The sequence below is a fragment of the Corvus brachyrhynchos genome, unplaced genomic scaffold (genome assembly GCF_000691975.1).
Source record: "Corvus brachyrhynchos isolate BGI_N302 unplaced genomic scaffold, ASM69197v1 scaffold80, whole genome shotgun sequence".
NCBI lineage: Eukaryota > Metazoa > Chordata > Aves > Passeriformes > Corvidae > Corvus > Corvus brachyrhynchos.
Window position 1 is genome coordinate 8,473,662 of NW_008236769.1, and position 10,456 is coordinate 8,484,117.

General features: G+C 39.2%; 1 protein-coding gene across 1 annotated transcript in view; it reads left to right on the forward strand.

Moving 5' to 3' along the window:
* Positions 1 to 10,147, forward strand: part of KIAA0232 (KIAA0232 ortholog) — a 46,704-nt gene extending 36,557 nt beyond the window's left edge. The window contains 3 exon segments of the mRNA XM_017727672.1: positions 4,947 to 5,028; positions 6,938 to 7,035; positions 8,016 to 10,147. Coding sequence (XP_017583161.1) covers positions 4,947 to 5,028; positions 6,938 to 7,035; positions 8,016 to 8,195 — 360 coding nt within the window. The 3' untranslated portion in view covers positions 8,196 to 10,147.
* Positions 10,148 to 10,456: the final 309 nt, after the last annotated feature.

A 10,456-nucleotide genomic window follows, 5' to 3' on the forward strand; every position in this document is an offset into this window, starting at 1 on the left:
GCAGGAATTTGCAAGTAGCTCCTGCAGAACTTTTTCAAACATGAATGATATTTATATACCTAGCCATAAGATTAAAAAAAACTAAAATCAAACCAACAACAAAATGAAACCAACAAAATAATAATTTTTTTAAAAAGTCCAAACCAAACAACCTCAACAAAAAACCGCCAGCACTTTCCACCCAAACAACTACATAAAACCCCACAAACACAGCTCCCTTGCCCCCACCAAGGACAGTCCTTTTTCTTCCAAGTAAATGCTCCTACCGTTTAGCTGTGGAGTCATGGGTAAGTACCCAATGTGGACCAGTTAATGGCCTGTGAATAATATACCAACACTGCATCTCCTATCAACACATTTTATGCGGGCTCCAAACCAGCAGGTACGCTCTAAGAATGCTCGTACTGTTGGGTCCTTGAGATAGATAAAAGGGGTTTTAAGGTCTGAAGACACCTAAGGTTTTGGGGATGAGGAAATTTTACTGACAAAAACTGTGTTTGTGGATCTCATGACTGAATTGGCCATGAGATTTGGTGAGGTTCTGTGCTGGACTGGAGTAATGCAATGTAAGTGCATAACCCTTTTAGAAAGGGCTGTCAAGAGAGGAAGGGAAGCAGAGTGCTTTATAAACCTTGGTTCTGAGGTCAGCAATGTAGAAGATAAACTGCCATAAATCCAGGTAGTGATAAGGGGGAGACAAAATTCAGAGAGGTCTGCTGCATGCCTTAAAATCAGGGGAATCAAGTGGAAAAAGAGCATGTAGAGTCATGCACATACAAAACAAAGGACTGACTGTAAAAGAGTGAGTAATTTCGGGGCTACCTAAGACAGGACTGATCCAGATAGTTCTTGGTAAGTGCTGATCAGGGCAGGTGATGAAAACACCTACAAAGACTCCTAAGCTCTAACCTTCTAATTAAGAAAACATTATTTTGCAGAGATATTGAAGGGCTTGTATGAAAGGACTTAAAAAAGATAGAGTTCACAATAACAATTTAAAAATCATGAGGAAAAAAACCAAGGTTTAAACAAAGTCAATAAAAAAGATTTGGTACACCTGAAAGTTCTAGAAGTAAATCAGAAACAGAAAGATGACAGAAAGATATTTGAGAAACAGAACTAACAAGCTTGGAAAGCTAGGATAATGTGATATCCAAGGTATTGATTAGTGCATCTATTGTCATTGCTAAATGAAAAGACAGGTATTACATTGTTGCAGCTAGTCATAGCAATATTCACCCAAGTATCATGAAAAGCAGCAACTAACTTGGGAAAAGCCTACTAGAATACTTGTTTGAGAGCACATGGAAGATAGAAAATATGTAAAAAGCATATCATGTTTTTAAAGACAAAAATGGAACTCAGGGAAAATGGAACCAATGACCCTCTTAAATTCCATAAAGAAATACTCTAAATTGTAAGTGGCCCAAATGCATGGGTAACAGAGAAAGTTTCCAATTATTAGTTTAGGAGAAAGATTGCACTCTCAGAATAACAGCCAGTGGCTTACTGAAGGACAACAGAGATGAGTATTTTTTCTAGTGTGTGGCATGTTTATGAAAATCCCTGATGATAAGAAACTGGGAAAGTCTGCAGTCCTGGAAGACAGGATTAGAATCAAAAGGTTGTTAAAGTGGAGCAGTGTCTGAAATGTAAAATGTAATCCTGCAGGGGCAACTGAAATTTCTACAGAAAATAATAACTCTCTTTACAAACACAATGGGAGGAGTGACAGGTGAGGCAGTTATGTGAAACAGAAAAGCATCTTCAAATAGATCATAGTTGAGTGTAAATCAGGAATGACACACTGCAAAAGACAGCAAGATTGAGATCCATGAACAGGAATGCTCTCCTGTAAGAGGGGAGTTGCTCTGCTAGAGTATTGGGCTCTGTGTATCAGGAAAGGTGTCTTGACGAGAGAACATCAAGTTCACTACTTACAAAAACAGAGTGAAGGAACTGGGGGTGTTTTATCTCAAATAAGAGAGACTTGGAGCAAAGGCAGCAGTTTTGCAGAAGCCATATTCATAGTTAGAGGAGATAAGGGAAAAGCTGTGTTGTTCTGTAGTCTCTGGTAAACACAAAGGAACTGGATGTGATGACCTTAAATCACAGTAAGGGAAATTGGAGAATAAGAATTCTAACCAGACAATGAGCATACTGTAAGGCTTAATTATTTTTTAGGGAAGCAGTGGAAATTCTGCCTTGATGAGGCTGAATGTAGGAATGATGCATTGTAGTTGAATCCAGCTTTGTGCAAGAGTAGAGGCTAGATTATCTAATAGAGTCCCTTGCACGTATATTTTCAGTGAAATTCAACAATGAGGTTACTGCCAAATAGGTTTTAAGAATATGAAGTCTCGACTCGGCTCCCTTTGTTCATTTGTGACTGGCTTCTTGAGTGAGCCAAGTGTATTTTCACTGGGTGGCTGATGAACTAAAATTAGGACCTGATCTTTTGGAATGGGACTCAGTGGGTTCATTGCTGCTTTGACTTCTGAATTATTCGTGTGTTGTATTCTTCCTGATAGTAAGGGGTTGCAGAGCAGGTTCAAATAAATCTGTGCTTACAGATTAATATGATTTTTTCTGTCAGTTGTAACAATTCTGATAATATTAATTCAGACCATACTGAGGCTTTAGTGCTTATTCTGTTCACATTCTGCAAGCCTCTTGTCACCCTTGTCAGCCATGACCCTTGTCAGCAAGTATGCTGAAGCAGTACAGCTAGTCAGTGATGGTGTTTCCAAATTAGTATCTAATAGTCTAGGAGAAGCCTCAGTTACCCTGCGCCTAGCTGTAAAAACAGAAAGGAAACCCAGCAGTCTTCCCTCTGACCAGCAGCAAAACTGGGAGTGAAACAGCACTGCATCTGTTTTTGCCCTGCTATGAGTTCAACTTAAGAATAAAGTAAAATAAATATGAATAGTTTCAGAAAGGAGAGACTTCCAGTCACAATATTTAATACCAGAACTATTCTAAATAACAGCTATTTAGATGGTTAGCTGGACAACTTAAAACTTTTCATAAAACACTGGAAGTATATATGAGTGTGTGTGAGAGAGAGGAGGAGAAGGAGACATAAATTGAAAATCGTGTTTTAAAAGGGAAAAATTGCCAGCAAAGGAAGGTAGACTCTTGGTGCTATTCTGGAGTTGGTATTTTGTATTTACTGATTGGGAGTGTCTCTTGAATTCACAAAAAATTTCACAATGTGAGACTGTGCATTTCTAGGAAACACTTAAGCAACTGTAGGAAAAAACTCTTCTTCCACAGATGTGTAAAATGGACATCAGAAGTGCCCTCTATCCCCTCCCAAACAAAAACTCTGCACTGAGCTGGGAGCTCTTTGACCTGCTCCAGCTCTCCAGGTATCGGGGCTGTGATGGAAGCATAGAGGGGCTGAAGCAACCAGTGTCAGTTCAGTCACAGAGCCATCCCAGAGCAGGTGCTGGGCTCTGCTGGTGCCTCAGCCCAGGAAGGAAGGCTGCTGCACTTGTTATGCCCTGCCAGGCTCAAGCTGGCTTTGCTTGTAACCTGCTGGGGTTCATCCAGCTTATCCCGTGTGCAGGTGTGACAGCAGCAGTAGCAGAGACTTTGAAGTTAATAAAGCATTGTGCCTGTAGAGTTAGATGCCTCTATCTGTAATCAGCACAGAGTGAGGCTTTCAGGATTGAATATATTTGTAAATGTACATATTTCTTACGAAGTCCTGCTTATACTCTTGAGCTACTGTGCTTTTTTTATTTTTCTTTTTTTTTTTTCTAATGTTAAAAAAGACACCTACCAATGGCTTAAGTTTCTAAGAACTCCATTTTCTGGAATTAAAAGTTCGAATTTTTGGAGGGTGGTTCCAAAAAGACTGTTTCTCAGTCTTATGACAGGAAACCAGCACAGATAAGTTCAAATAAGTTGAATCTAGGACATGTTTCTAAATACAGTGCTCTTGAGTCATTCCTTTGGTTTGAGAGGGGCTTCTCTTTATTAAGGAATAAGTGTTTGTAAGTTTAAGTTCTATGGGTGTGTAGTTCTACAGTAGCTTAAGGACGAACAAAAGGATGCTCATTAATCTTCCATGTTTAAACATTCTCAAGTTTACAGAGGAGGAAGCTGGCTAGAAAGTCAGTGTTGAAGCTCATTTGTTAGTGTTTGTTGTAGGCAGTTGCACTATAGTTTGTTTTTTATAGCTATAGAGGATGTTACAAGGTGGCATTGTCTTTTGAAGGCTAATGGGGTTACCTCAGGTACAGCCATGGAACTGAGGACATGTCTGTTGTGACAAGCCCTTGGTATTTTAGCCGTGTCTGTCAATTCTGTAAGGAAAGGCCTCTGGTAAAGTTAAACTAGCATTAAAATACGGGGGAAGGGAGAGTATTTTGGCAATCTTAGTGATTAGATTACTTCTAGCACAAATATGAATCATTGATCATCCTCATAACCACTTCTTCTTCATGTTGACACAAAATTCTCTAATTTTGTGTTTTCCCATTGGGTAATGGTACTGCTAATTCATCCTTCCAAACTTCAAACATGAAATTTTGCCACTTTTTGTTCACTTTCTTCTCTGTTTTGTTTTACACTGAACTATTTGTCATGTTGGCTAACATTTCACTAATACTTTCATCTATCGGGTAGCTCTCTCTAGATTATAAAGTGTAGGGCTGGAATTAATTTTTTTTTTCTGGATTTGTGTAACTCTGTATGGGCAAAGTCTGAGCCCCAGCATGGAATTCATATTGGCTGTAAGAGTTCAGAGAATGGATGTTCACTGTAGTTTGACAGTCATTTCCCATTAGTGTTGCAAGTCGAGCAGCGTGACCTGTAAGACTTGCGAAAATTCATTGTAATACCAGAGTTTCCTCCTTTACATGTAAGTATATTATTTATGGCATAATGAAGTGTGATTATTGTCTAAACACTTTCCTATATTGAATACTAATCTGCAGAGAATGAGTGGCAGCCAGGAAAAGCAATGCTGGTGGGAAAAGGCGCTCTATTCTCCCCTTTTTCCTGCATCACAGTGTGAAGGTAAGCACCTCTGCCTGTTAGAACTAACTTGCTGTTGCACCCATGTTAGAATGAAATGCTCCTTCTTATGGACTGGAATTGCAGATGAATTGGATTTACTGTCTGACCCACACCAGTAAGCTTCCACAAAAAATTCTCTGATTTGAGAGAGAACTGGGATGCTTCAGTTGCACTTGTAGTAAACCTCTAGCATGATTCTAAGTTGGTTTTAAAAGAAAGTGGTTTTAAAATAGTCTCAACATTTATGGAAATTTACTTAATTCCAAAGCCTGCAATTAAGTAAACAGAAAATCTCTGATTCTGAAAACACTTTATTACATTTTTTAATGTTTCATCCTGAAAAGTACTTATTAGATAGGTAATTCTATAAGAATGTGAAAACATGATGATTACCTTTTATGGGTGTGCATAAATAACATGCCAGTTATTCAGTGAATGTGTGGAATATCTCTGAGACTGGGAAGGAGAGGGATTTGTCACTTGGCCACTCCTTTCACACTGACCAGTCTGGGAATTTTTCTGTCCTGCACAGAGAGCAAGTCCAGTCTTAGTAGGCAGGCTGCTCATGACCAGAAGCAGGTGTGCTTCCAGCACTCCCAGGAATCTGTAGCATCTGACAACTGACTCAAGCCCAGGTTTTCAGTGGACTGGCAAGAATCCAGGCAGCTTTTTTTTGCCTGCATACCAATTCACCTTTTCTGGGGAGAAGGCAAGAAGCTAAATCAGAACATTCTGTATCCTGAGTTGACAGGATCTCTGGTGCTTTCTGTTGGTACAGGCTCAGGGTGAGAAAGTTTTGATCAGAGACCGGGTTCCTTAATAATCTGAAAGCAGATTAGCCAGTTACTATTTCTGAAGTGCACCTTTAAGTGCAACCAACTAAACTGGGTTCTTGGTTCTAAATCAGCCTTACTTTGGTGTTTAGGACAGTTTGGGTGACTTTTAAGAAGATCTTAACTTTTACTTCGCTTCCAAGTATAGAAATGTGCACAGTGCAAGAGCAGATTGGCGCTCAGAAGCTGCCATGTCAGAGAAAGCCGTCAGTCTTCCTTCCCGAGGCGGGGGTGCTCGGTGTCCCTCGGCACGGCCGCGGAGCCCGGTGGCGGAGCCCGGTGGCGGTGGCCGGTGCTGCCCCCTGGCGGCGAGCGCGCGTCACTGCGGCAGCGCTTCCCCGGCGCGCGGGGGAAACGCGGCCCAGCTCCGGAGCTGCTGACGCAGAGCCAGGGTGTCTGTCAGGGACAACAGAGCCAGGCTTTGCTCTTTGGGACTCCGTTTTTAAACAAGACCGGGACTTTCTCCTCAGAGGTGGTGTTACTCTTCCACAAAGCTTTTTCTGTATCCGGTTTTCAGTATGGGTGCTTTTTATATATGGGTGTTAGTGCATGTGATCCATATGTATCTATCTACATGATAGATGTTGGCATTATATATATAAGTTTACTCTGGTAAGTAGAAATCACAGCCGTTCACATCAACTGAGGTTTTTGAGTTTCAGTGAGGATCAGGCTGCTGTTTCAGTCTATACTGTATGGGTATAGAAATAGGAGTGATGTGGAACACAGTGCAGTATCAGAATTTAAAAATGTGCTGAACCATTTATCATAAAAAAGTAATTCTTGCTCTTTGCACGTTAGTATTTTAGGTGTTTTCATTATCTAATAGTTTTTTCTTTTACTATTTGGTTATCCAGGTAGGATTTGATTAAGCTTCTGTGAGGTATTATGCTTATTTTTTTAAGGGTGTCAGACCATAAAATCCCCCACAAGCACAGAGTTTACATGGCATAGAGTGTGAATTCCAAGAATACTTCTCTGGATGCTTTAATTTATGGTAAATGTAAATAACAGTGTTCCTCAATTCTGTTTTTTCTTCCTTTGCCTCTGAAACACCCCCACAAACACAATGTAAGAGTGCTATACAAATGCCAAGGGAGAGAATGGTGTAGGAGAACTTGCAGATGTAAAGGAAGTATCCAATGATGATGAACATCTTTTAGATTTTAATATGGTAAGTTTGCCAATGGTTTTGGGGAGGAAGTTTTTTACTTACTTCATAGGGGTGGGCTACTGCATCTTTCCTTTCATCACAGTTCTCAGTCTACCCTCAAATCAAATTCCTGCAAAAACTTTCAAAAGCTTCTCTTCTCTTACTTTGTTTTTTAACTTCCTCTGCATCTTGAGCATCGTTCTGAAAGTTCCTCAAGGTGTTGTACTGTGGGGAGTACAACCCTTTGTACAAACAGCTGTACTTCTAGTAGATAAGCAAAGCCAGTTTTCTTTGGGAATGCTTGGCATTTGCTTGTCATGAGTGTTAAACATGAGTCTTCTTTTCCTTCAACTTCTAATTTCAGTAAGTGTAGAGTGAGCTGAAGTGCACTATGAGGCAGAAAGGACCAATAATTAAAGGCATAAAGATAATATATGCTGAATACTGTCCTTATTACAAGCAAAAAAAACCCTGGTTTTTTTTCGCTAGGGAAAAAATTTCATGTACACATGTATTTACTGATATACCTTTAAACTTCATAGTGATGATAGCACTTAGTTTAACATTGTGGCATGCTTGCTATAGCTTTACTCATCCAGATGAAAATATATTTAAAATACCTTTCCTTGAAGTTTAGTCAGATACGTGCTGTGTTTTCTTACTATTTAATACTTACTACCAAGTTTTGGAGATAACCTTCACAGTAATTTTTCTAACATGAACTGTGATAAAGGTACATCCTGAGTTCACTTTTGATTCTCTTGCTGTTTTGTGCAAATCCTAAAATTAAGGAATAGGAAAAAATAATAAAAGCCCCACATTTTTTCCTGCTGTTCTGCAGTCCTTTCTACTTAGTGGACTAAGTCAGGAAAGAGGAGGACTTGCCCTGTAATCATGGCATCTCTCTTGGACAACTACAAAACCATATAACCTCCTAGCCCAGAGAAAAGCAAGCGTGTTCTTTATTGTTCCCCATCAACACTGTCAGTTTAAATCCTTAGGTTTCTTCTGTTTATGAAGCAAGATGTGCAGATGATATAAATGCTGAGGCAAAACCAAATGGCTTCAGGAAGAAGATCTACTCCAGTGAAAGCTCCAGCTCTGAAGACACAGCTTCAGAAGGTGGAAGCGAATGGGCTGATCCGTGTGAGGAGGAGCTTTTTTCTCGAACTCAACTGTAAAAACTGCAGAGTAGAACAGATGATTGAAAAGTAACATGAGATGGAAAACTATCCTTCTTGAGGGTCTGTAGCTCTAAAACAACAACTTGAGTTTCCTCTTCAGTTAATGGATTCAGATGTGTATTTATCTTTCTCTTCTTGCTTATTTTATAGATGAGGACACAGCTGTCCTGTTGAAGATTTTTTTTTCCCCAAAAATACTGTTAAATTCTTGGCTATTTGAACTAGACTAGATTGTGTTGTCAAATCAAGAATGGATGTGCATGTGCTTGTCTTAGGAGTACCACTGCTTTTTTGCATCTTAATTGCAGTTATTTTCATTCGTAACTGTAGCCCTACCACTATTACGATCTTCTTAGCATTGCAGTGTCTACAACTACTTCTGCTATTCAGAGACTTCAGCTTTCTGCACATTAGGCTTTGTTCTTTAAGAACTGGGAGATAAATACTTAACACTGTAATCTATCAGTGCCTTTCTGAATGCAGGAGAAAAGCATGAATGACTTGTCCAGTCTTCATTCAGTAAATCTCATAACTTTGAAGTAGGAACAACAGGGTTGTGCTTTAGAGACTTACAGAAACTGTGTTTTCTATCCTCTGACTCCCCCCTCCCGCAAACCAACACTGAGGATGCCATGGTTTGTATTTTTGCTAACTGGAGAAGCCAAGGATTTTTTGTAGGTATGGAGGCAATGTGGGGTTTTTTTTCCTTTTTTTCTTTTTTTGTCCTTTTTAGCAACTTGCCGATGTGGGGCAGAAGTTCAAAAAGTAACACCAAAAATAATAAACCACTGGGGTGATGTGTGGATTGTTGTGAATTTTGTTAATGAGTAATGAGAATGTTGTCTTGTTGCAGATGAAGGCATTCATGTAACCTGCAAAAGCATCCTGTAACTGAAATTGAGCCTGAATGACTGAAACTCTAAAATGCTCAGAGTGTTCAATGTTTTAAATGCAAAGAGTCAGTGCTTCACTTGAAAGAAATCCTGTGGCTGCTGCAGTTAGCTGCTGTTGTGGCTGTAATTTAGTAAATCTTGTAGTTCATTTTGTGTTTCTGAGAGAATGTGTGGGGCAAGTTATGTGTGTGGTGGGTGGGGGTAGGGAAGGTGATGATTACAACTTACATGTGTGATTGCAGTAGTGATTGTTGCTTTATGTGACTTGCTTTTAAATTTTATTTCGTTAACTTAGAAAGTCAATACGTTGTCAAGTTGCATCTGTACAAGACTATCAACTCCTTGTGCTTTTAACACATTATGCAAAATGTATAAGCCAGGAGGAGCAATATCTGCAAAACTAAACATCCTAAGTTTTTACCAACTCCTAGTTTAAAAAATGACAACAACTAACTAGTCTACACGATTGCAGCATGTCTATAACACCAGGAAGTGCAGAAAGTCCAATACTGACTTGAAAAGCTTCACCATTATTTTTGACAGGCAATAAACCTCACAAGAAATGTCGCTGTTTGAAATGTGAGCTGAACTGCCTTTGAAATATGTTCTGCGCTAGAAATGCTTTCTGAGTAACTGGGTTTTGTTGCCTTTATTCAATTGACAGTGTAAGAATTTAAATACGTGGTTGGGAAACCATGCCAGTCTTTGTGCGATGCTTTTTGTGAGATACTTGCTAAAACTGGCTTGGTTGCCCTTACCCAAGGACTTTCTTTTGGTCCTCCTCTTAGACTATGTTTTAGGGTTTGTATTCATACAACAAATCTTTTGACACTTTACAGTTTCTTTTCTTAATTTATTTGCAGACTTTGAATAGATTTTTATATATTTTACTTTCTTCTGGAGCTTCCTTGAGAGGTTGTTTAGCACCTGCACTGAAACTAGTTAACTATAACATGAAAGTAAAAAAGAACTTTACACACAAATTCTTCAAATCACTACAGTGAAGAATGGAATAGAACTTCATTTGAGAACAGGAAATGACCAAATGGACATATTTCAAACACAAACTTCAGCTCAGTTATTCTGGCTAGAGCTGCTTTGTTGGTAAGAAAGGGCTCAAAAGTAACAAAGGTGTTGCTCGTAGTTACATTGTGGCATGTAATGATTCCAGCACCTTTGGGGAGAATAAAATCCTAGATTGAGTTTGGGCAATAACAAATTGTCTTTACTTGTTTTCATAGTTTAACAGCTAAAGCTCTAAGGCTTTCAGTGAGAGTTGAAGTGTGGTTTTTAGTTTTTCTATATGGATAGAAACACACACCAACAACAATAACAACAAAAGCATTAAAGGTTGGCATACGCTGA